We start from the raw sequence: 27,652 nt of genomic DNA on the forward strand, positions 1-27,652 counted from the left end.
TGTGCGAGCACAGATCAGTTGTGTCATATTCTTTCTTCACTTCATTGATGCAGAACGTGTCACAAAATCTTGCTGTCCTCAGCGCCACCTTTCAATTCCTGGGTTTGGTGACAGCAAATGTCACTTGAGAAAAGCACAAGGCCTATGACTGGTGATAATTTTGGGAAACGTCTTGCGGAGCTGTTCACCTCAAGGACATGTTCTTATTGTAGCTTTGAGTGTGCATGTCACTGTACTGCTGGGTGTCCTCTTCTCTCCAGGTAAAGAAGATACCCTATGTATAGTTGTTGTGAGGGGGAGAGGAGCCTATAGTTTGCAAGTCAGATAATGGGGACACGATGTCATGTCTTCAGCTGCAGCTAGGCAAATGTAAAGTCTTGCTGAATGGGAAGTCTGGAGTTCAGAAGCCAAGCCCTGCTTTTTCTGAGTATACAGAAGCACGTGTGACCGAAGGTAGAGGGGTCGCAACCTAGTGAACATGAGGAGATCTGACAAATCGGATTTCTAACCAAAATGACTTTATATTGCATTACAGAAAATGTTGAGCTTTGCAGGCTGGTAGGAAGGAGACTCCTGCTTCTAATTACGATTCAACATTATCTTTCACTGATAATAGCCTTTTTGTAATCAAAGAATGTAAAAATGAGATGCATGTTGCTGATTTTTTTGTGTGCACCATTGAGCAATACAATCACAACGTAGTTTTAAATTAAATTCTTTTGTTCCTTTTGCTAATTTGAGCTTGATGATTTTCCCTCGTGCCAGAGCCTAATTTACAGCAGAGAAGATTCCTTAAATTGATTTTTAAAAATGCACTCACATACACTACATTAACCTTTTCATTCCCTTACGGTGTGTGTCAAAGAAAAATGATCCCGGTAACTCTGCTTAGTTGGAGAGACGCGTCTGTAGAGTATATTAATTGGTAGAGTTCCCATTCTGCTCAGAACAGATTTTTCACATGGTAAACGAAATCCTGGCTGTGCTAATGCTCTTCTCTCTAAAAATACCGGTGCCTCAGCCCCCATCATTTGCCTTCTCCCACTGCTACGTGTCTGATCACTTCTGAACTCTTTTATTAGTTATGGAAGATTTTTATCGTTGAATTTAGATAGGGAGAAGAGAGGCACCAAGGCCTAGGTCCTCAGGAGTGTGTCTATGCCTGACCCCTGGTGAAGCCCCAGGGAATTAAGGATCTGAACACCTCTGAGGACATCGGCCTGTGCATGGAGCAATGTGGTGTTTGCAGCACCACATGAGATGGCTAGACGGGGTACGTGGTAGGGAAGTCTATACTGGAAGGTTTTTTGCAGCATCACATGAGTTTGGGATGTTTTTAAGTCTTGCAAAGTGAGCGAGATGGACAGGGAGATGAAGATAGAGGGTGTTTTTTGGTGTGTTTAGATCAGGAGTTGATCTGAAGCTCCACTGAGCACCATAGGGAAATATGGAGATGGCTGTCTCTGCCTGCTGGGTCTGTTAAGACCCCTTAATTTCAGAAGCCAAACCCTGCTTCTTGAAAGAATAACAGGTTGGTGAGGTGCAGAGAAGAAACTCCTTTCTTGGACACTTGCCTTTTCCCTTGCCATTTCTGGAGCATTTTTTCATAGGGTGCAATGAAACTGCCACACACAAGTCATTGTGTCTGCTTGGGTGATTTTTCTCTTTTCAAATCCTACAGCGTGTTTAAATCAATATGATATCCCTACATTTAACTTCAGTTTCAAATACAAAGGGGACCTTTCTAACCCACACTCTCTCACTTTTGACATCAGAAGTGAGAGAGTCATAAAATTGAAGGAAGAATTGTGATTACAGCAGAAACTTTATGGCTTGAAGCCAATGAAAAGCAGACAGATAAACCATCAGCATGATTCGGGAGAAGAGGTGCTTTTGTCAGTGCTGTTAAGATGCTAACATGAATTGTGCAGGGAGATTAAAAATAATCACAATAATGCAGTGGCTTTGCTGCTGGGTGGCAGTGACCCTTGTGAAATAGATCTAGGAGAAAAAAATTGCGATTTGCATGTCAGTCGGGATTGCTTTTTTTTTTTTTTGACTGTGAACACGGATGTCTCAGTTCCATTCTGTAATTCACTTATTGAGTCTCAGGATTGTATTGAATTAAGGATATTTCTTTCAAATGAAAAATGAGCAAGAAAAGTGTTCTTTTGATACAAGAAGTTGTGCTCCTGTGATGTTGTGCCACAGTTGGGAAAGAAAGTTGGCATCTTGCTTTCCCGAGGAAAAATTACTTACTGTTTGTTGGTTGTGTTTACTGCCACCCAGAAAGTTTTGAAAATGAAAATAAATGACTTTGCAAAGCTCTTTGTAATGTGCTGTGAGCACCCTAGTAAAAATAGAAATCAATTAAAACAGACCAAGCGTAAGACCCGTAAACCTTTGGAGACCTTGGAGTCACTTTGCCTGACAGCAGCACGTGGTGCTGAGCCAGCCCGCTGGCATCTCATGCCAAAAGGCTGAGTACCCTTCGAAGAGTTGTAATTCTTCAAACTACAGTTTTCCTAAGCTAGAGCTGGACAAGGGCCAGGGGCAATTAAGACTTTTTCTTTAAACTTCATGAACATCAAATCAGGACATCCATGAAGTAATTTCTTGTTCAAGAATGTCTGAGAAAAGCCCGAGCAAATCCTATTAGGAGAACTGAGATGTCCCCCAGCTATTTTGAGGACAGTCTCACAGCCTGTGGACTCTGCTCCCTGCCTCATCATCCAAGCAACACTCACAGAAGTCAGCACAGGTTGCTGCTAGCGAGAAAGGAATAGTTAACATTATAAAAATGGAAAAGACAGCCATTCTTTCGCTGTTGTGTCCCTTACTCCTCACTTCTGTGTGAGTAACGGTACGAGCTCAAGCAAACGATTTTCCTTAAGAGTAAGAATTGCAAAACTAGGGGTAGGTTGGGGACTGTAGCTTAGGTTTAGGATTTGCGATTCAGAAGGAGTTTAGAGCTGCATTTATTCAGTGAAGTAACCTGGAGGGGTGCAGGGGACCAAGCATAGGCGGTAATTGGTGTGGTTTGTTAGCATGCTCCCAGGCATGGTTTTGGCCCATTACTGGCTGGACTGTCCCAGGAATGCTGCAGCAAAGCCTGGGGTTCAGAGCGGGCCAGGGACGGTTTTGGTAAAGAAGTTGTGATACGGTCATGCTGCACTGCAGTGTAAGAGGGTTTGGCTGTTGTGGCTGAGAGGTGTGCTCTGTCAGTTGCCCTTGGGACAAGAGAACAGATCTTGGTGTGCTTTATTTACTGGCTTTTATTTACTTATGAAACCAGGAATTAAAGATTCAGGAGATGAGAAGAAGGGGAGAGAGACCAAGCAAACCGATCTTGGCTGTACAACCTGGGGGGGAAGGGGACTTGGCTGGGAGAGAAAAGTCTTCATTCTGCGTCCTACTCCAAGAACTGCTAATGTCTTTTCATTTAAAAGCATTGTGTAAAGTACAGGCCCACACTTAAACAGTGTTCTTCCGTTGCTCAACATTTTTAAAATTTTTATCAAAGAAGAATATCCCTTCTATAATTTTCCATTACAATCTTGGCTACATACTACAGATGAAAACACAGCATTAGAGACCCACACATCAAATACAACTTGACTGTATTGGCTTTTGATCCTAGAAACAACAGAAAATTAAGATTCTCTTAAAGGTAAAATTATAAAATAAATAGTAGCTTAATACAAATATTGCTACAATAATGAATAAAGCAATTGCGTTGTCTTTGAAACATCCATACATCAAACAACTTGTATTTTTCAAAACAGTAAATGATTGGTGCTCGAACCAAAAGTTGTGTAAAAGATGTGTAAAAATAATCTGCAAATTTTAGCATCAAGTATGGCTCTGAAGTTTGTATTTTGCACACCTCCTACACTATACTTTGATTTTAGTAGAATACTCAGATGCTTGAGAAATCCAGCACCATAATCTGATTAATTTATGATATATGGAAAAGATTAAAGGACTCAGGCATGCTACTAAAACTGTTGTTATTGACCTCAATAAGGGCAGATTCTGGCTTGAAACAGGGAGGAACTTTTCATCTCATGAGATTCTACTGGCTTATTTAAGGGATATTTTTTTTTTTTCCCGCTTAACTGAAATTTTGTGTAACACACACATCGCTCAAGTCCCACAGAGGACAGAAATATGTGATTTTTAATGTTTCTTTACTTAATTCAGAGAGTATTTTAGTGAGCACACAAAGTAGATTTTGTCATCGCATACTTGTTAGTTTTGACATTTTTCTTTGTTCAGTAAGTAAAAGCATTTTACGTTGTGTCTCATCATGGAGGTTCAGGCAATTTTCATTACTTCTGAAATCCCATTATTATGAGCTCTGATCAAATGTTCTCTCCCCTAAAAAAGCTCTTAATTGTCACTGCAGCCTCCTCCTCCTCCCTGCAGTGCCATCCCGCACCATCCTCTTGCCCCTTGATCTGTCCGTGTCCCTCACCTCCCATGTAACTCCAGGACTCGGGGAGTCAATCCTGTCTCTGACCTGCTTTGCTCGACTGCTCCCATGGCCGCGGGACCTTCAGGAGGTGTCACCTTGCAGCCCTCACACCAGCCAGGGACCTCATCTGAAATCCCCAATCCACCATCATCCTGTAAGAAGTGATGATGAGAGAAACGTATTTTGAACAAAAAGAAGCTGATGTATTTCAGGTAGTAATGGTAGATGGTGGTTGGCGTGGTAGGTTGTACTGAGGGTGCTTCTCTCTTTCTTTCTGTTTTTTTTATTTCTCTATACATGCATGAAGCTTTGATGTGTGTTAATAAGAGTTACGTATGTCGACCAATAGAGGAGCAACCCTCTCCTAGCCCCCAGCTGCTTTAATTCACACATGAATTCAAATAATAATTACTGTATCACAAAAGTGTTTGCAAGTAACCCATCAAGGTAATTTTAACTTTCTTAGCACGCAGTGCAATTTCTGCATCCTGAGTTTGATGGACACCTCAGGAGAGTGTAAAATGAAATTGATAAACGCGTTTTCTTCCCCCCTGCTGTACACACTGTTTTTGTATTCCTCTTCCCACTGTCTCTGCAGCGCGGCGACCTCAAAACTTGGCTGTCTTCATGGCTGTTTCTCATGTTGTTCCCAAACAAATTATTTAGGAATTAAATTTGGTTCACCTCATGTTTTCCTTCCTGTACCATTTAGAAAAAATTATTTACAAACTAGATTACAGAAAAAAAATGCCTAGGAGTTAGTAAAATATAATATTAAACAGAATTTCTAATGCTGTCTTTCTGCCCAGGGACATTAAACACCTCACTATTTCCCTTATCGCAAATTCTTCCTTGGTGCTCAGAGTCATAAATTGAATGATATTTTCTTTTTTTCTGAAATATAGTTTCACTAAAAATTGTAATTGCCTTTTTACAAATGTAAGCAGAATGGCATTTTGTTGGAATTAGGGGAGACGACAAAGCTAAGAGGTGGTTTCGCCAAGCTCTCAAATCTTGCAGAGAAGCTTCTTTTTCCATTTCTTGAGATCATAATTCTTCAAGAAATAGAGTAGAGAGATGTCATCCTGGCGTGCCTTGGCAACATCACCTTTTGCAGATGCTTCCTGCATGGGTATGAATGGTTTCAAGGCTTGTGCGTGCGTTGCAGCTCAGTTTGGAGGGAGCCAGGCTGTCAGAGCATTATAGTGGAAAAAATGGGGCTAAGCAAGTGCTGTGGTAGGCAGGGGTCCTGGGATCAGTGATATAATCTGTGGCATTTGGGCTTGCCAAGCCTTTTCACAGATCTGATGATAACACAGACTCTTATGGAATAAAATTCTAAGCGTCAAACCAAGTTTTACTGGTGCCATGGCAGATATTCCACCCGAGGAGATGATTTGGTTCTGGTTTAGTGGATGAATGTGTGTGCTTATATCAAACACTGAAATAAAATCAAAGAAATGCTGTCGATTTTATGGGCTCTGTCACTATTGGGAATGGATCTTTAATTATGCCTTGAATTACAGTAGCAGCTAAGGGCCCCTGTGAGGATTTGCAGTCCCACTGCGCCAGGTGCTATAAAAACATCTAGGTTACAGCAGATGAATGAACCAAACTGATGGTGGGAAAGTGAAGATTAATAAGATGACATTAAAGCAAGACTATCACAGTTCTTGGCTAAAAGTATCTCTAATCGCATGTTGTGTGTCGTACACACGTACAATATTGCCATCTCCCTTCTCCTGGCCATGAGTCAGAAGAAGGCCATGCCCTTGGCTGGAGCCACGCTTGGTGCAACAGGTCCAGCTGGTGTTCACAGCTTGAATTTCTGTCACCTTGAGAATAGGCTCCTGGCAGAGCTTCAGAGTCCACATTCCCAACTTCTAAATTATTTTGGAAATTCTGCATAGTCACTTTGTCTCTCTAAGCACTAGGAATAATTTGGGAATGCTTCAAATGGTAACGCTGCTTGCTTATATGTTGTAAGGGGATAGGAGGATGTTGCAGTGTGGTTACTATACTTGGGTACAAAAGTCATTTGAGATGCCAGTTCAAAATATAGAGATGCTAAATTAATCTTTTAGTGCTGCTAGGTCTGGAGGCAATCCAAAACCATTTCATCATAATGCTCATAAAAATGATGGGAAGTTATTAAATATCCATTTCTGCAATTCGGTACAGCTAGGAATCCTAGATACTACTGTATTTAGATCTTTTCACAGATTTTTTTTTTAATTTAGAAGTAGCACTGGGTTTCATTTGTAGCTGACACAGACTGGCTTTGCTCCAGTGGAGCCAATGATCTGTGTCAGTCAATGCTAGCTGAGGATCTGGTGCCTTCTGCTCTAAAACTGTGGAAGACCCATCATCTGTTAAAGCTACCAGTTACATGTAAGGTGCAGATGGCATGCATTTTCTCCTACTGACTTTGTAATAGAAACATGCAAGACTGAAAGCTCTATCAAAGCATAAAACATGCGAGGTTTATTTTTACAAAGGGCTGAGTTTTATGGATACAGACTTTTCCTCACTCGTTCTCAAACACTTTATTAATGCCCAACCGTAAAGCGTTTGCGTATATGCACTTTGCAGAAAATTGTGAGAGGAGATGGAGCTACAGGGCCAAAAGGAGTGGCTTTAGGGTATTCATAAAAGAGCCTCCCAGAAATGCAGGGCAGGATAGTGTGTTGCATCGTCTGCAGGGTGAAAGATTTTTCTCATGGTGCTGGACAGTAGACAGCAAAGATGTTAACTCTTATTAAGCCATTGCTCCCTACTAGTAAAAGCATTATTATCAACAGAAGATGAAGAAAAACATAATGTAGTTGTCTTTCATCACCACAACAGGCAAGATGGTTTTATCCCTCTGAATCTTTCTGTTGGGGTTTTGCAGGAAAGCCCACATACATGCCATGCCTCATTTGTAAAAACAGACCAAGTTTTTATTCCTCTCACTCTAAAGTGTCACCCTTAGCATCTGAACAACTGAGTTTACTGTAGCCTCAGGCTCAGGCTGTCTGAGTCTATCTGCAATCCGATTGCTATTCATCATCACACTTCAGCTGGAGCACAGCTCAGGGTGGTCTGCAGCAACAGGAGGGGAGGGAGGCGAGTGGGGAGGGTAAAGAAAGGAAAGAAAATAAATTTAAAAAAACCCAAAGTAACTCAGCCTGAATTCAGAGATGAGAAGGATGCAGTCACATGCTTATTACTATTTATCTGTATTATGATACTGCCTAAGTTCTTTAGTAATTGAGGTTTCCACTGTGCCAGGCAAGGTACCAGAAATGACTCCTGCTCACTAAGAACCTCCATCCTAAATCTAAGGCAGGAGAGCAGTAGAGGATCCAGACAGGCAGAGGAGTGCAATGAGACAGTAAGGCAGCATCGATCAGCAATACAACCAGGGGTCTCAGCAAGCCTCCTGCTGTAACCATTGCAATGCATCTAGTTTACTGCCATTATCATTGCAATTAATGTTTCTTATTTGCAACACAAGGTTAATAATGTAACTGTATGGGTTACCTACTCTTTATCTCGTTTGTTGTGCTGTTAGGCAGTTATAATCTGCAGCAATTTTATATTATAAAGAACTAATTAACAGCAAGATTATTTTTCCACTGAACGTTATAGCAGTTTTTGCCAGGGACAACAGTGTTCCCATACCTTAATTCCTCAGCAAATTTTTTATGATGGCCTATGTTCTGAAACTGGTGAGCTGACTTGCAGAGACATTGCACTCCCTATCTTATGTCATCAAGCAAAAGTTTTAATTCAGAACAAGGTAGCCTGAGGTGAAGGTAGAATACATATTCCTTGATTAACTGTGTGGTGACAAGCTTGCTAGAAGATTTTTCATTTACTGTGTTTGTGAGTGTGTAGCATTTCAGGTTATTTAGTTAAAATTTAGAAGCAAATAAAAAAAGCAAGAAGCAGAGCTTGCAAGAATGGCAGGTATGGAAACCATACAAACCCCATCCTGCTACCTCTGAAGCCAGTAAAGGATTTTGCACCTCCTTTTGTTTCATACCGTTCATTTCTTAGGCTTTTTTTCCTTTTTTTTTTTCTTTTTCTTTTCTTTCTGATTTACATGGAGAGGAGACTGAGAGGAGAGCTCAGTCTCTTGTCTACAGCCGTAGCCCAGTGTCACCTGCTTCAGCACGGGCCCTCACATACAGCACGTGTCTGAAATGCATATATTCCAGTATAACACACCTAGGTTTTGTTATTATTGCACAAAAGTGGCAACTCTGTGTTGAAAAGGACTAAGAGGCCCACCATGACCATCCCTTTATCGAGCCTTCAGAGATTTTGGTCCAGGATGTACAGCTTTTATTAAGTAATACCAATACTTGACGAGTGATGTCTATATTGTCCTTCTTTCATTTAGCAATATAGACATGGCTATTATAAAAAAAAAGAAGTTGTGCCTGCTGAGTTTTTGTTTTAAGAAGCTATCATATTATTCTAATATGGCCACCATGCTGGCAGACTTTTGACAGGTTTCAAATAAACATGCCAGAAATAATTTTGTTGACAGCATCTTGGATTGGAGCACATCCAGCCTTCATCCATAACATGTCAGTACAGTGATTCTTCACAGGCAGGAAAATATGTCATCACAGATCTGTATTTTAGAGTCTTAAAATACTGTAGATGTCTGGATTTATGGCTTCAAAGTCAACTTCACAGGTGGGTAGCGTTATTTTTCAATCATAAATGAAGATGAAAGTGATAACATTTACAGTTCTTAATATGCAGCATCAATGAAGTGTGCTTATGTTAAAACCTGTGGTAACATCTGTTTTACTTTCCTAATCCAAAAGCAATTAAGGTTTTATGTAAGAAAAAGAAGGGGGTGGAAAACAAACAGCAAAGGAAAAAAGGAGCAAAAACAGGCTGAAGGGCTTTAGCTTGCTTGCAGAGGTCATGCAGGTGTTGTGTTAGTTCCTTATGAGAAGCAGAGAACAGGTGATTCCTACTGATGAGTGACTTTAATGTTTCCTTTTATGCTGTTTTCAGTAGAATCGTTTTGTCAGAGCAGAAAATGTGCATGCTTGGTTTATTTCCATTTGTGTATTATGCTCAGATTTCAGTATCAAAAGCAAAGTGGTGCCTTTAGGATTCACAGCCATGGCCCACGAAGGGTATCCGCTTGCTGTTTGGTTTAGATCTCTGTGTTCACATCTGCAAGCTGGGATCTTTCAGGAATGGGCAAATTATAGCTTTGTGCTGTGCGTTGGAAACAAACGCTTTGAGGTGCCGCTTCAAGAGCATTATTTATATGCTTGAATCTGTACCTGCCTAGGGCTTAATTAAACACCTTCCTTGCCCCGGTCCCAAGCACGGAGGCTTTCCTGAGCAATGGGAATAGGCAGCTGGTGTCCGCTTGTGGGAACTCCTGTTGAAGAGGTGGGAGTTTGCTGCCAAGGCATGGGGTATCATGGAACTGTGGTGAGGCTGTAACCTCCTGGAAGTAAAAGCTGGTCACAGTGACACAGCAACATCCCTCTGGAATTAACAGAAATACGGGTAGGAAAGATCTAAGATGTCGGTGCTAGCACATATATATAGTATGGTGTGTGTGCAGCAGATTTACTGTAGGTGATTCCATCGAAGGACACCTCAAATGGCTGAGAAGAACGACAAAGCTGCTTTCCAAACCTGTGCTGAATAAAGCTATTTACCTTTCTTTGAAATGTCATTTATCTCGTCTTGCTTTTTATCAGGGGAAATTTCCTGATGGAATTTTGAAAATAAAGGGAAAATGTTCCTTTCTGCTTCCTTGCAGTGTATTAAACCCCAAAGTTTTGTTTATGAATAGTTTTCCTCCTCTTGATACACTAGAAATTCCCAGTCTTTTTTGCTGTGATTTTGCTCAAATATTGATTGGATGGCTGAAGAATTAATGGGATTATGATGTGATAATGGATTCAGTGGAAGTACTGATATCCTGAAAGCCTAAGTACGTGTATGGATTTCTATCACATTGGGACCCATGGATGGGGAAACCTCACTTAATGCAAGGTTCTATTAAGCTTTTGAACTACATATGGGTTTGTAGATCTAATTCAAGTCTGTGAACTATTTTTCTCAATTTTAAAACTTCTGACCGTTACAGGGGGAGAGGGTTGCTAGATTACTTTCAGGAATGGGACTGTTGTCGTCAGTCCTTTCGTGCTGCCTGTGTCTTACCTCTGTCCTTCAGATACTGTTGGTGCCTGGCTGGGCAGAAGCACTGTGATTTCTCAGCTGCTTCTCCCCAGTTCTCCTGTCATCCCTTTAGGTTCCACTGTGCCCCGCTGTGAAGGGAAGAATATTTCTGCCACTTACTAACAAGATCTGGATTCTTTTCCTGGCTTTATTTCTCGATTTTTATGTGACCCCGGGAAAGTCACAGACTCTCTTTGGAGCCTATTTGCATCACCTGAAAAATAGGGACCATAACAGTTTCCTAAAAAAGGTGTTAGAAGACTAAATTAATTAACATTTGTATTCATGCTTAGGGTGAAGAAGCCATAAAAATGCAAGTATTTATATTCTTTTTGTTTGCTTGTTGGTAAAATTGCATTTCTCAAGGCTCCTGACCTACTTTCAGATTTTTCTCCAGTATGAATAATAAACTATACATTTGTTCGTTCTAATTATTTTTCATTTCAAATACAAAACCAAGTGCAAATGAGAGGAAGGCAAGGAGGGTAGGGGTGCTAACCTCTATCCCTCTTTGCCAGAAGGAAGAGAACCATTGTGTCTTTCCCAGAACTAGAATAAATAATGAAATACAGATGCTACCTCAGATGTTTAATGCCTCAAACCTGGCTTACCATTGCAATTTTATAGCCTTTGTAATGGATAGATCCCCAAACATATAGGGAGAGTCTCAACATTATCTTTTTCTGTAAAATGGATTCTTGATATGGAAAAAGTTGAAAAATATTTTCTACTGTTTTCTGAAGTCAAAACTGTGAGGTTTGCCTGACCTCCCTGTTCAGGTCATGTTAGTGTGTGTATAAAAAAGTTATATTAAGTGAAACAAGCTCTCTGAATTACAGAAGAACTTGATCTACTATAAAGATTTTTATTTCCCTGAAAAAAATTAAAAAAGAAAGAAAGAAGAATCTTTAAAGAAGTACCAGTGGGTCTGTCTTAGACCCACCATCCCTCATAATAAAGGAAATGAGGCAAAAAGTCTAAATTGGTGAGGTTGACAAGGAGGAGGAGCATCCAGAGTTGTTGTGGCTGTGAGGCCAGATCCCTTGAGTGAATTCAGCCTTCCAGGAAAGTGGAGTGCACTGATATTTCATACAGTTCCTGGGGATGCTTTAATGCGTGCATGAAATCACATTTAATGCGCAGTGCTAAGGGGAATCCAGCAAAAAGCATGAAAGGGATAAAGTGCAATAAATATTTAAGATCTTGTGAGTGCGAACACAGCACTTCATAAAAACCTCAGTCTTGAGAGCAGGGGTGCTGTATACATCATAGACAGAACATATGGTACAACCGCAGTGAAGTCAAAGCTAATCAGTGAATAGTGATGGAGGTTTTATTCTAAAATTTTAAGTACGTGATTAAATTTAATGTATAAGTTAGATGTGAAGCCTATCTTCATGTCCTTACACCTACCAATGTAGGAATGCATACAAGATGGCTTGAGGAGATGTGGTGTTTTCTGGGAAGGCAGAAAAGTTCTCCATAAGGATATCCTTATTGATTTTTATCTTGATACATGCCCCTGTGAATTATTTATCTTCCTGTATTCTTCTCTGGCATCTTATTATAAAAGTCTCTTGAAAGTTACTGTAAGGCTCTTTATTCCCAGAGTTAATGAGGTTTGGTAGGAAATTGGCTTTTGATAAGTGAGTTTGGACAAATGCTGGTGTGGGCGGCTGGTGCCGAGGAGGTGGTGGGAATTGTGGGTTACACTACTGAGCATCCTATGGGTGCACTGCATTTATTCATTGTATGATCTGACTTGGGATGGATTCAAATAATACTGCAACGTATTATAATGGCATGAATTGTATTTGGCTTACGGGCTTCACCCACCATGGCTGCAGGGTGCATGGTGTGGTTCTGCGGACATACGTAGCTGTTTGGATTCTGCTGTTTGTTTCCTTGTCTAAGCGCCTTTTCTAAATGTTCGTTTTCCTTTGATGTTTCTAGGAGCTGGTGGGGAGTAATCCTCCTCAAAGAAACTGGAAAGGAATTGCAATTGCCTTACTTGTTATTCTCGTTATCTGCTCCCTGATTGTCACCTCTGTTATACTCCTGACGCCAGGTATTTATAACCTTTAACTCACTTCCATTCTGTTTTTCTTCTGTAATTTTACATTTCCAAGGCTAAAGGGATTGCAAAGTGACTACAAAGTCAACATCAAAGGAATCATCCTTCCTGTTCTTTAGCTTGGTGTGAGCTGAGTTCAAGGCCAATTTTAGGTAGATTGTTTTAGAGTTTTACATTTCTATTCAAAGATTAGGGTGACTGAGCTGAAGGTGCAAGAGTGAAACTTGGTTGCCTAAACATAGATGGGGAGTGGCATTTTAGATGTGCCGGGGTATGAGAGACAGCTACAAAGGGCAGTCAGTTAGGACACAGGACTTCCTGAAGTTCATGCCCACGTGCAGCAGCCAGTTGGGTCGCATATCCTAGAGCATCTAAAATGGCATTGAGTGCCTATGCTTAGGCACCTAAATCCCACCCCATTCAGCTGTATTGATTTTTGAATCAGGCCATAGTGTTCCAGCTTTACAAAGGAATTCCAGAGAACTGTGCCAGATAGCACTTAACCACCGCAAATAATTAGTAACTTCCCAGGAAGGGATTCTTTAAGTTAATCCCCTTACCAAGTTTCAGCAAACTTCTGTGCACATAACCTCTGTAAATCACTTCTCTTACAGTAGCTGCTGAGGTGGTAGGCTTGAATTTTAATGTATATCATTATGATTATTGATTATTACATATTTATACAGCCCTGTAAGTTTCCATGACTAATTGCAGCGTAGAAATGATGTGCTTTTGCAGCTCTGAGAAGCTTGTGATCTGAATACGAAAAGACAACTGAATGAGAGAAATGAGAGATGAGACATAGAAAAGAGAATTCAGTGTCAGAAAGGGTGAGCAGCTACAAAACACAGGAGAAGGCAGAAGGTCCCCTGCAGAGGGACATAGAGGAGAAGAAAAGGGGCTCCTTCTTGGATGAGTACATGCAAGTGATTCTAGGGGACAGAAAGCACAGAGCTGAGGAGGGGAACAGAGGCAAGCGAGAAATGAAACCATAGGAAATGGAAGAACACAAGACAGTGAAGTGGAAAAATGAGATGGAAGTTGTGGGGCAGAAATTTCTAGCTCATAGCGTGTGAACTGACATGCGGTTCAGCAGATCTGGGCCATCTTCCCTGACACAATTCTTATCCCACAGTCCTGCTGTGTGGTAGACTGGAGACAGTGATAAATCAAGAAACACATGACTGCACTGAGTGTTTGAAAATGAGTGAAACAATCACTGCCTTGTCCTTTTGGTTATTTATCATCATGCCATGTTCAGTTTATTTCATACTGTCCTGAAGTTTTCAATGGAAGTGTAAGTAGCTAATGGTCATGCCAGAGTAATTAAGTAATTAAATTAATTAAGGTTAAACTTAATTAAGGATCATTTTTTAAATTACTTTTTCTAGGGTTCAGCTTTAACACCTTTGGACAGTACAGTTCATTTCTGAGATGTTATGGGGCATGGTCTGTGGACTGCAATCACATCAGGCACCATTTATTTGCTGTGACAAATATTGTCCCTTATCCATTAGGTATGGAAATGTCACCTTCTATTTTACAGAATTGCAGTCCCAGACTTTTAAAAAATGCACACTGAAGCCTAGATTCCTAAACCCATACTTGGGGGCTTCAAGAAGCTATCGGTGGCTCGCACTGCATAGATGAGACCATGGGTGCCACTTTCATTGAAGAGCAGGATTCCGCATAGATGGATACATGGGGAGAAGCATAAACATACCCGTACAGTCCTAAATACAGTCTAAGTCACAAGTCTTTCCTTTTACAAGACCACTTGTAATAATGATTTCTTTATAAAGATGGTCAGAATGATATCTGGTGAGGACTTAGCAACTCTGGTTTCAATTCTGGGCTCTACTATAGACCTCATTTAGGACTTGTCCTGAACCCTATTCCCACTTCTCCATAAGAAAATCATACATAAAATCACTAATGACTATTATGACTATAGATACTGCAGTGCTGTTGTCCAGGTAAGCGCCTAGACAGAAAAGGTGTACTGAGCGTGTATGTATGCACACATGTATACACATAAATCACACAGTTGTTAGTATATACTTAGCAACAACTCCAAATAGCACCTTTGAGAGAGTCTCTGTGCTTAAAACTTAGGAATATGCAAAGTCATTTTCTATGCTAAAAGTTCCATTCACGTTTTTTGAGATTTCTATTTACCTGGTTTGCTAAAACTGGGTTTGGGTTGGTTTTTTTTCCTGCCAGTGTTTCAGAACTGTCCCCTACATGCAAATACAAAACCTGTGAGCTCAGTGCTGCTTCTGTTTTTATTATGGATCCAGACTGCTTCATGGTGAGAGTCTGCCAAGGGTAAAATAGATAGCTTAGGTTGCTGCTGTGGCTTGGCAGCAGCTGAGTTTCGTCTTCTCTTGGGCCACTGGCCCTGGAGCTTGTCACAAGGATGCACTATGGTACAAGGTAACAGGAGGCTCATTTCACAGGCGTTTCCCACCAGCCAGTACTAAGTGAGATGTTGAGGCTGGCTTGACAAATGTAAAAAGTATTACACTTCTAATCCTGACTGGGGATAGCACATCCCAACAAGGTAGGAGTGGGGAAGATAGAAGAGCCTGTCCAAAAGGAGAAGCAGAGTCTGCATTTACCTGCTGTAAAATAGTTCACTGGAAGAAGAAATGTTTGTACTTTGGTAGTCAAGCGGAAAAATAAGTGATGTATATTTGAACAAGAGACGAGGAAGGGACAGGAGGACTGGGAAAGAAGGAGGAGAAGCAGTTCTGGGGATGTTCAAGGGATGGGGAGCTGCTGTGAAATGTGAGAGTGGCATCAGAAAAAACAACCCCAAACATCTTCACTGGAAATTTCTCAAGTGAGGTGATGCGGTCTGGCATGGCAGAGCACAGTGCTTGCAAATATTTCAAATTTTTTAAGTCTTCGTCTGATAATGTTGGAGTCCAGCCTGACACTGTCCTGCTAGTACAAATATCCTTTTGAATTTTATCTCTGAGTTCCTTATTTGTACCTGTCTATCTTGGCACTATCCCTGGCTGGAAAACCATTCTTCTCCAAGTATTTTGCTGGTGGTTTGAAGGCCTGTTTTGCAGTGCAACACCAAGGCATGCAAGGAGATGCTCTAAACCCAGTGCTGAAAGTCACGCTAAACTATGCTATGCTATGTTATTCTATTCTATGCCTACAAAGAGTAATTCAGGGAATGTATGGGATAAAGCACAGCATCCAGATTTGTAGTCTGTGTTCAGACAAAGAAAAGTGGTTAACTGGATCCATAACTTGCATCGTGATGGTGGTGTTTCCTAATACTGTGAAAGTCGGCCTAGTCTCCTGCAAAACCAAGAATGAGTGATAGAGTGGGGAATGGGGGAGATTTGCTTAACAGAACAGATGCTGATTAAGGTATTTAATAATTGAGGAAAAAAAGGATTAATCTCTTCAAGATGCTTTTGCAAATCAGCCCAAACCTTTAAAGAAGGTTTTAACTCTGGATTCAGCTACAGAAAGACTGAAATCCCTACTGGTTTGGGTTTCTCAGAGGCAGGTCACTCACCCTGCTTTAAGATTAGCTCATAAACTGGGAACAGTGCTCATTGCATTCAGCAGACATTGTAATTACAATAGCAGTGCTTTATTGCTAGCTAGTGCTTAGGTCTTATTTTATAAAATCCTAATAAAATCTCAACATTTCTATGATTTGTATGTCCTTTGGTATTCTAGAACAACTTTTCAAAAGAAGCAGTAACTGGTGAAAGCTTGCATTTCATTAAACTATAGCATACCACATGCACACAATTGCCTGCACTGAAGGATTCTGGTTTCCTGTGTGTGTGAGTCGTGCCATGCCACCCACCTTTGAAAAATATGAAGCTATTTATACAAATGATAAAAGTGCGGGACTGAGCCTTTCCTAACTGGTGATTGCTCACTTGTCACAGCGTATGGCATCTGTATGGCTCCCATCCTAGCAATGTTGTGTGTATTTGTATAAACAAGTGCAAATGTTTACAGTTATGCATGTGTGTGCACACACACGTCAAAGCTGAAGACACCACTCAATCCTATTTCTGATTAAAAAAACCTCCCCAAAATTCCATTAGACATTTTTCTAAGGAAAAGTCTGCTTTCTAGTCCCCTCTGAAATGGAGGCAAAGAGGGACTTTTTGCACATCTGTTCCTGATATTTAAAGCTTTCTGGAGATATACATCAAGTTTGCTCCTTTCAAATCTGACCTTTAGCTGAAAAAAGAAAGTACACCCAACTCCACATTAAAATTTTTACAAAATTTGTAGGAAACTTTTTTCAGAGCTGGTACTGAGGTAGCCATTGCATAGCATTAATTCACAGCATGCTGTCAGACAGCCAAATGCATTGCCTAGTAAGCTTTGTATGACTTTTGCTAGTCAGGAAGAGCAAGGAAATATCCTGTGACCAGCTGTGCAGGAGTGTAATTTGTTTGTTCACAATTGTTCTATATAAATGTACATTATATGCCATTAAAAAAAAGCGGGATTTTACAGAAGGGAGAGAGGCTGCCTGTTTGCGTTGTCTGGCCACTGCCTTTTGGATACAGGGAGGTCATCTGGGGAAAAGGGGCTCAGGTTTACCCGGGGATTGAGCAGGTATGCTGAGGTGGGAAGGGAGCTCCTGGTGTGCTGGGTCCAGCTTGCCAAGAGGTAGACATTCATGGACACACATTCACCCATGTGCACAAAATCCCAAGAGGTGTGTGAGAAAAGAATCTGATACTGACCCATAGCTGAGCCCCAGGGATGATGGAAACAAAGGTGGGCACCCAAAGGTGACTGAAACCTTCTGACCCATCAAGCAACCTCTGAGCATTGCTGGAGTTGAGAGGAAGCTTGAAAGAAAGGATTGGTGTTGCAGAGGCAAAACAGGCAGGGAGGTCAGCTCATAGCCATTTTCTGTTTGAGTTTTCTGGGTTTCTGGAGGATCTTTGTTCTGTTTGTGTTCTGGAGAGCAAGGTTTTATCAGTTCAACCCATGTCCTTTTGGGTGTGCTGACTTCAAGGATGAGGTGCAGACAGATGAACCCAAAAGGTCTGACCAATGCAGGGTTCCCATCATGCCTTTAACGTTGAATCAAAAATAAAACGGACATGGTTTTCACTTGGTTCTCTCAGCATGTAACCTTGCTGTTTGGATGGTAGCTTTCTGACTTGGCACACAAATCACAAGTCCTTGTGCGACCTGCACTGCTGTCAGGCCCTGGTTGGTAGCTGCCACCTGGGTCTGCTGGGCGCAAGGGACATAAGTGCAGAAAAGGTGGTGGCATGTGCTTGATCCTCTCCTTGCATAAAACTAAGGAGGCCTCAAGGTCTCTGCAGTTGGCTGTGGACACAACTTGTGTCCACCAGCTGGCCTAGATGCTCTAAGGCATGCTCAGAGACTGCTGTTCAGGAGAGGGTGGACTACCTGAGGTTTGGCAATTACATTTCTTCCTCTGTAAATGTCTCCAATGGGGCCAGAGGAATGGAGTAGGCATTCCTGATGAGTGCTCTGACTTACCTATGTGTTAGATGAGAAGCCAGTAAATCTGATTTTTTTACTAAAAAATCATTGATTGACTGTTTTTATAGTTATTTGTTTTCTCCCCAGCTCTATGGCTGAGATTGATGTTGTCCATGGTTCATTATAGGACCTATTGCAGCTATTACAGCCCACTGCAGGTGACAGTAAGGGAATCTCAACAAGGAACATGCCTTACAGGGGCTCCTGGGTGTGCATGCTTCAGTTACTACCTCTCCCTTTTCCTGCTGTCCCTTACGAGGAGTTTGAAGTGCTATGATGGTATAGAGGTAGTGCCACTCCCAGACTGGCTGTCTCCATCCTGTACAGAAAGAGGGAATGAGAAGGGAGTCCCACTCTTCCCCTTCCCAAATCTCTAGCACAGAGGTTTGCTTGTGCCTGTCCTTAGGCCCTCATGGTGGGGAAGAGGGTGTCTGTGTTCTTCAGGATGGCTTTTGGGAAGCAGCACCTGAAACAGCTGTAAGTCCAGGGCTGTATGTGGGCTCCGACCTCCTGCTCTGCACCACCTGATCTCCCCAGGTAGTGCTGGGACCTTGCACCATGGTCGGAGCTAATTGGAACAGTTTCGTGGAGCTCCTCTGACCTATATTTTCCATTTTAATAAATAAAATTATGCAGAAGAACTTGGCGTAATGCTCTCACACAGAGGGATTTGGCTGAGGACTTGTATTAATGTGGCTTGGTAACTGGAAACCACATGAGGCAGTGTGATTGAAACCTCAATCAGACTTGGAAAAAATATGAAAATTGAAGAATACATTTTAATTTGGTAAAAATGATAGTTTATATTGAAACACCTTTTAGTGGAACAAAACATTGTTCATAGGTAATTTTCAGTGGTCTCAGGTAGCTCAGGGGCTTCAATTTAGTGTAGTAATGAAGACTTTTTCTCTCTAATGGCTTCAGAGAGTCTGTTTCCACTGTTTCTAATCACCAGTGTGTCAATGGAACACATTTAGTACTAAAAAATGTTGAAGATAGCTAAGGCAGCATGATACGAATAGACCTCAGGCATGAGGATGCTGTAGTGAGGAAAGATGCTGAGGCACACACACCTGCTGTGGAAATACTGAGAATGTGACCTCACATGTTCCTTTAAAGAGCAAATGTGTTTAAACTGACTGAAAGGTTTCCATGAAAATATTTTTTCAGCAAAAAATTGAATGTTGGAAACAAATTATTCATAGAAGGTGACTGTTTGTCATAACAAAAAAACTTACTGTTGGGAGGAAAAAAAAAAAGAATATGTTAATGAAAATTTTTGGTTTCAGTTTTTCTCTAAAAATTTCAGCTTTGAGAAAATAAAAATCCATTTTCATATTAACTAAGCACCTGGTATAGGGTTCTGTGATGGAATATGTATACTCTTCATCTCTAAGGCCCAAGAATCCATTGACTCAACATAAACACTTCAGTTAAAGGCCCAGGAGCTTCTGTGTTGTGTTTATGAGAATTGTTACATAGTAGAGAGGTGGTAATAGAAATAAGAAGGTATAATTTTGGCACAGGAGAGCATGCTAGCTGTGGCAAACTTCACGTGGTTAAATTTGTGCCTTGGTTTTATTTGGTTTGATTCATGCATGTTTAGTCTTGGTGGCATCCTAGATGAGACAGATTTCCTTTTAACAACAATATATACGCAGACAGAAATAAGTTCTGCATTTTCTTCAAATTGTGCTTTGCATCAGAAATCTCTTGGCAATCTCTGACTGAATCATGAGAAATGCGGAGAGGGCTGTATGAAGGACAGCGGAGGAAAATGTAGAGCAAGTATTTCTTTGTGAGAAAAGCTACAGAATAGAGTTAGGAAGAACGAACTAAATGAAGGACACTGTTTATTACAAGTTGATCTTACAGCATCTCAAACTGGCAGTCCGGTTCATCAGTTTAAAAACTGTCCAGATTTCCATGTTTACAAATGAAACTGTGTATCCTTGCACTAAAAATGAAAATTAGTATGGGCCAGCTGTGCAACGCCTAAGGATTTAGGGTTAAGTCTCAGAGATTTTTCAAAATTATTTCTGCAGTCAAGTGTCTGATTCCCATGGAAAATCTTTTGTGAATTCCTGAAGTACTATGTCTCAGCCCTTGTAAGGCTAAATACCTTTTCAACTGTGGTTCTGTGTGACAATTTCTAAGGACATAAAAATATAAGCTATAAAAATTTAGTCTGTTTTATTTTTTTTTTTAAATTTAACTAACGATTTCAGAATTGTCTTAGTGTTAAGTAGCTTTAATTTTCTTTGGAATAGTCAGCATTATATAGCACTATGACATCTAGAGGTGTGTTTTCATGACTTTTAAAATTTTTTTGATCAGGTTATGTCCAAAAATGTGTGTTTTGGACCATATCCTGGTGTTTTTGTAGTTGCTGAGTTCAGGCGTAAATAACCAGGAGGTTTCTGCTTGTGAGCCACTACGTGATCCTTCTATAACACTGGCAATGGGAAGGGGCTTATGTGTGACAGAAAGCTTAATGTGGACCGTTTCCAAATGAGATATGGCACTATTCACAGTTGCTGTAATTTCAGATACATTTCAAAATAGAAGTAATGGCAGTCTGGTTTTGAATGTTTTACAGTTGAAGATAACAGCTTGTCTCAGAAGAAGAAGATAACAGTGGAAGATCTCTTCAGTGATGATTTCAAAATTCACGACCCAGAGGCTAAGTGGATAACTGGTGAGTGAGGCATGAACGTGTCGCAGCGTCTTTGCTTTGCTTCACTTCCTCACTCTCTGGGCATCTTTTATTTACTTCTGTATTCCTCCTGTTCTTCATTTTGCTTCTGAAATTACAGAATCAAGGAGTGGTTGAGGTTGGAAGGGACCTCAAGAGATCATGTTGTCCAACTCCCTGCTCAAGCAAGGGCAGCTAGAGCTCGTTGCCCAGAACCATGCCGAAAAATTCAATCCTCAAATTCCTGTCCCAGCTTTCCTCCTGATAAATATGCAAACACCACTGCTCTGTTGTTATAATTTTTTATTTAAGGCTCTCCAGTGGGCTTATAGCTAGGCATTGAAAACCGCAGCCTTTGTCCCAAAGAGCTTCCAGCATTCAGTAGGTGATGTAGCACGTGGTTGGAAGAAGTGGTTGGAGCACTATCACAGTCACTATTTTACCATAAACAAAACTTAAGGTTTATATTCCTGGCAGAGAGGTGAAACATTGCTAAGCAACAGGCAAACAGTGGTCCAGCAGCAGCTGGGCTGGTGCTTGCACACAAGCCATGTGCTCTTTTTATCCTCTGCTGCCTTATGTTTTCTAGTCAGGGGAAAACCAAATAATACTTGAATTAATGCACATAGTATTTGCTGGAGTAGAGCCGTTTTGGGGGATGTAGATTCCAGCTCTCGCTGGAAATTGCTGTAGTCTGAACAAGCTTTGGCTAGAATAAAATGATTTGCGGTATGCTGTTCATGTATGTTCCAGTCCAACTTCTATTATCACTGAAGTTATTAGTTTTTCTTTTGATTTTAATGGGGAACTGGATCAAATCCTTCCTTGCGTTTGGCTTTCCTTGTCTGTTATGCCCATTGGGAGCAATTTTAATACCTGTAATGAAAAGAGAGAGTGTTAAAGGGTAGCGCTGAATTAACATGTTCCCCAGCCACCCTCAGCACAGCTGTCTCCAGCTTCTCCCATGAATTCAACTACAGAGGAAAACAATTGCAGACAACGTGCACCTTCACAAACACACCTGCCGATGGGCAGGACCTCTTTTTCAGGTTGCATGCTCTGGGGCAATGGTGCTTCCCAAAACCACTCTCTGGGAATGAGGATAGTGGAAATATTAGCTGCATTGCAATTCAGAATTATTTGTCTAGCATCCATTTTTTAGCACTGATATCCCTAATGGCCGTAATGAAAGAAGAGGTGTTTTATTGAGGCCTTTACTGCTATTTTCTTTATTTGCTAGAATATGAGGGAATGATAATGAATTAAATAAACTTTTACAGGAACAGAGAATGAAGTATTGCCATGGAACTATGTATAACATCCCCCCTCTAATGAGTATAGCTTTACGTGGATATAAGGCATATTTTCCACAAAACTGCAGTCTTCTGTGAAAAAATAGTATTTCCCATGCTTTTCCAATTATGATCGCATATTGGTGCCATATAAACTTTTATTAAGACTCCAATCTTGAATGTTTTAAAATCCATCTCTGTCCTCCCATGTGCTCTCAGTGACTCCAGTGCAATTTAACATCAGGTCTTGCCTGATCTGAAGTTACTAAAATATTGTTTCTGTAAAGGACAAAGCACAAAGTAGTATTGTCCAAACATGCATAGATATTTTAGAAGGACTTGTTCTGTTGCTGTGATACTAATACCACCAATACTGATAGACAAATTTTATGAAGGCAATATATATTCTGTAGATTTATCCAAGGGTGACTTTGTATTTAAGGGCAAGACGCTAATCTGTAATGTCATTCATCCAAGGACCCAAAGCCATTTTACAACATTAATTACTTTTCTGCATTATAGTTGCTTTTCATAGCTTTCTCTAGCTGGCTAAGTGGTGAAATCTTGATTAAGGTCCTTGATAAGGAAGGTGAAAGACCAGTAGCCCAATTCCCAAGCATACATTGCTATTGCTCCCTTATCCTCAGTTTTTAGAAAGCAAATGAAAGACTCTGAAAATGCAAAAGCCAAACTAATAAAACTTAGTATAACAAGAGTGCTGGAATTCCTTAGCAGAAAAATTACATATTTAAAAATTGAATATTTAAAATTGCATGCCAACTCACAAAATGAGTTGATGTTTGGTGGGGAATCCGCACAATTTTTAAAATATAGGTAGCGGTTGTCTATCCTTCTTCCCATTCTTCTCCTATTAATTATATAGCAAAATACCATGGGCATTCAGAGATCTGCACAATTCAGTCGTCTTGGCTCTTTGAAGCTCTATTTCCTTCCTTTCCCTCTTCATTACTGCAGAAGATGGGAGTTTGGTAGCCTCACCAAAGATGAAGCGTGTTGCATGTTTAGGAGTATTTGAATCATCTGAGGGATTTGCTTTCAAAAGAGATCAGTCAGTAAAGTATCTGTGTTCTTCCCCATAAGTAAGGGGCTGACTCAGACCCTCTGAAGAAGCAAGGTCTTTCCTTTGACTTGAATGAGTCTTACAGCAAGTGTTAAAATTAAAAAAAAAAAAAAAAAAGTATTTCTATTCAGATTGGCACTTAAAAATATGCTGAAAGCTCACTGAAACTGATGGGATGAGCTGATGTTTAAGCATTTTCTTGATTCACAGTGGGCAAGTGGAAAAATAACGTATTTCTGATTGATACCTCTGTCATTCCATTGATTTCAAAGGAGCTGGGGGGGGAAAAAAAAAAGAAGAGAACAAGTCTCAAAGCTGACATAACTACACTTTCAGTGCAAAGGTTACAGCCTTTCTTGAAGCTTTCAATTGCAACTCGTGGCTGGTTAGTGGATATGTTTGAATCTTTTTTATTGGAATTGCAGTTAAATTTATTTACATGAAGTGAGAGATGTGCCAAAGATGGAACTTTGAACCTCTTATAATTTCTGTGATGCCACTGTAATTTCAAATTCCAGTTTACATTTGTATCCAGTGGTTTAGGGAGAGTAAAGAATGTTTTGTTTAATTACCTGCTGTTTTCTACTGCCCTGACCATAGTTGTCATTGACTCAGTTAAGAGCACTCTGGAGGAGAGCAATGCATTCATAGACCAGAACTGACTGCTCCAGAGTTTATTTCTAGTGCCACTTCCAGGGACTGCTATTGCTTAGATTTGCCCTGTAGCGTAAGTGAAGGCTGGATTTATTGTGATGGTTTCACTCTGCAGGACATCATAGTATATACTAGTATAGTATAGTAGATATGATCTACTATAGTAGGTATAAAGCAGTGTAGTACAGGAAGTTTGAGACTGTGATGGTGATCAAATGTCATCCCCCTGCCCTGCAATCCAAGTGCAAATAATCCAAGTTGCACCTCTTTTCCAGCCCCATCCATCCCATGCCACCTCCTGCACTCTTCCACTCATTGCTCAGTGCATCGCACCCCGCGCCGTTCTATTACCATCCTCTATTGTGAACTTCCCTTCACTGTACAACTATAATTATGTTGTCCATATGCTAAGCATGCATGTGAGCTCCAATTAGCAGCTCATTTCATACCGTGTATCTTAAATGTTGTATTTGGACATTTTCTCATTTACATATCCTCCTCCGTACACCGACAGGAGTGTCCTGTGCCGGCCTTTCATTAGCCCTCTCGCGGGTGACAGATGGCCCACTCATTAGTCTAGTCTCTAACTGCTCAGCAGTTCTGCTCTCAAGCTCCACATTACTTTGTAATTAGGCTTCACAATTACTAGGCTTTTCCTGTAATTCCTCTCACATGGGATTTTAGCTCAGGTTACTGAAAAGCTCAATGGGATGCTGCAATGTTCCTGTAATGGTGGACAAAAACCAGGATGAAGAAGGGTATCTGCATTTTGTGCTGAAGAGCAGCTCAGCTGACTGATTTGTCCTGAAAACGATAATTCATAGTCATTACCTGGACCTGGCCTGAGAAGCCTGTTGGGTTATGAGTGCTGTCTTTGTGGCCCTGCAGAGCTGCAGTGATTCCTATCAGCTGTGAACATGACCCCCTGTTCTTGGTTCCCTGCCCCTTCGCATCTGGGGAGCGCTCCCCCTTTTTCACCGGGAGGCAGAATCACGCCCAATGTCAAAGTAAGCAGTACAGACTGAATCGTATACACCACTTGCGGAGACTTATGCTTATCTTCTGTCTTTGTACTTAATGGCACGTACATTTTGCCTGCACTGAAAGTACTTGGCTGCTGTTGTAGTTAGAAAAACATAATAGCAGCCTATAATATACTGCCCGTGGTTATTGCAATTGATTGGAGGCAACGTGCTGTCATTACTTACTTCTTGGAGGGTGTTTTTCCAGCCTTGCTGTTGGCATCTTGCAAGATAGAGTATATGTAGCAGTGGCTGTTGCCAGGATTTGGGGCTGTATGTTAGCAACTGGAGGCTCCAAATAGGAGTGCATCTTCTTTGTGCTAGGCACTGGCCAGACACGGCAAGACAGTCCGTGCAGAGAGGTTGTAGCCACATGAAAAGAATAAAGGTTGAAATGAAGATGACAATATATTCAAGCAGCAAGGAGCACAGAGGCACAGAACACCAAAGGACACATTCAGAGTCATAGGAAGTTGACTAAAAAAAAAAAAAAATCTGAAAATCAAGCCCTGCTCTCCGAGGTCCCTGTCCACTTGCTTCACCTGCAACACTGGCAGAATGGTGTTTATTCTTATCCAGAGAGGAATAGTGAGTAAATTAGCAAAAGGCTCTGAATAGCATTTTCAGAAATGGCTCAGTTATTTGGAAACCTGCCACTCGGTGGGAGCCAGAACCACTGTGTGCCTAGCTCACGTATGAGAATGGCAGCTAGGCTTTTATCTCAAAAGCCCTTCTGAAAAACGCACTAATAACTAATATCTAAATACAACAGAGTAATTCTTTTATCTTTAATACTGAAGCACATATGTTTTATATGTTTTACTAATAACATCATAGAATCTCTGGGCTCTTTGAAAGTCTAATATTGAATTTAATGACCTAGAACTAATAAGTTTTATTTACTATGCTGAAAAAAATCATCCTGTGTAACTGAGGTAATTTATTTCAGTTTACCTTTAGTAATAATGTTTGGATCAACAGTACTTGGAGAGCCCAAATGCCCCCAAGTCTATTCTGTGCAGTGTAAATCCATTGCACTGTATTGATAAAAGCATTGATGCATTTCAAATGATGCAGATATGTGTGGAGTAAATGAATTATTTATAGTTTGCTTTGCATAGATATTAAGAACTTCATAAGTGCTAATATTTTTCATTGTGGAAAAGGTTTGCGTTAAGGTGCTGCATTGACAGCCCTTAAGACTAAAATTGCCCTGCTAGAGAGCTATAACATGGTTAGCTGGAGTGCAGGCTTCTCTAGGCTGCTTGTCCACAGACCAAAAGATTGACTGTTTCCAAGCGACCATCCTAATTGTAAGTCAGCAGGAGCCTTTCTCTCAGCAAGATTGGGCTGTTGGCATGAGAGAAAAACTCATCTTTCTGTTTGTGGTCGGAGGAACAAAATCAACTTCCTTGGGCAGTGCAGTTTTCAGTCTTGTGTTGCGTGTTTGTGGTCTGCGTTAGGAAGCAGCTACACCTCCGTGCAGGCACCCTTGAAAGCAGGTGCTGCCAGATGAGGGCCACACTCTCGTCCCAGTTCCTGTCTTATGTTAAAGGAATATAAGCTAGAAACTGTTCACAGGTGGTTTTGTTACTGTAAACCTGGTGAAGGCATAAAGAAAATTGGGTTACTCTATTGGGACATTTGCTTTGTCGCCCACTTTGCTAAACAGAGATACTAGTTAATTAATTTTGATGTGTTTTAAATATGTGTTAAAAATGCTTAAGTGAATGGGTTTACTGGTCTTAATGGTTCAAAGAAAACTTGTCCCACTCCCAATTCTGGTGTGCCAAACCTCATATCCTACCTCATGGCAGCTTGGTTTTGCAGTATTTTTGTGAGTGCTCTGGCTTTTCAAACGTTCTTGAAATATTTTCTAAGACACACTGCAAGTTACCTGGAGTATACAGCACATTAGTTTGCGGTGTTTAAGGATTCAGTGAACTTCTGTCTCCAATTGCAGAGCCCCACAACCCTGAGGAGCCGTAAGGGCAACCTTATGCTGAGGGAAAGACACAGCTCTAAAGGAAAACGCCGTGTGGACCAGAGGAAAATATAGGGGAAGGACTGAAGGAGGCTCTTCTGGTCCAGCACCTCATGGAATTGTGTGGCAGTGCTGCTCGCACACCCCCACATGGAGGTTTTGCTGGGCTGGCCTTCAGAAACCCTCTGCTGTGATTCATGAAGACATGGATGCTAGTTAAATAAGCTAACAGTGATCTTTTAGGTAGTGTTGGTGTCAGTAGAATTGTCCATGGGCTTTAGAGACAGTTGATTACTATTCTTAATCTAAACACCGTCATGAAGTGGCATCCTGTGTTGCCAAAGCAGAATAGATAAAAGCTCATGCTCTGTCACAACTGCCGCAATGAGAAAGAAAAGAGGAAAATGTTAAACCATTTGAACCATAATTTTGATTTTAGACCCCATCCTGGATCGTCATCTTCAGAGGTTTCTGCGTATCTGTACTCTGAGATCACTGAAGAGAACTTGCCTTGCTCCTGCCTTTCAGCTGCTGGGCAATTGCCTGAAGTTCAGTAGTGAAAATAACCTATTCTCTTAAGACAGGAAACCTGGGAATTAATGGCTTTTTAACATACTGTAATAGGCTGTGGAGGAGAGCA

General features: G+C 40.9%; 1 protein-coding gene across 1 annotated transcript in view; it reads left to right on the plus strand.

Moving 5' to 3' along the window:
- The window catches only part of DPP6 (dipeptidyl peptidase like 6), a 425,888-nt gene that overhangs the window by 231,229 nt on the left and 167,007 nt on the right, over nt 1-27,652 (plus strand). Inside the window, exons 2-3 of the mRNA XM_075704683.1 lie at nt 12,644-12,758; nt 20,884-20,982. Of these exons, the coding sequence (XP_075560798.1) occupies nt 12,644-12,758; nt 20,884-20,982 (214 nt within the window). The remainder of the gene's footprint in view (nt 1-12,643; nt 12,759-20,883; nt 20,983-27,652) is intronic.

The sequence above is a fragment of the Pelecanus crispus genome, chromosome 2 (genome assembly GCF_030463565.1).
Source record: "Pelecanus crispus isolate bPelCri1 chromosome 2, bPelCri1.pri, whole genome shotgun sequence".
Classification (NCBI taxonomy): domain Eukaryota; kingdom Metazoa; phylum Chordata; class Aves; order Pelecaniformes; family Pelecanidae; genus Pelecanus; species Pelecanus crispus.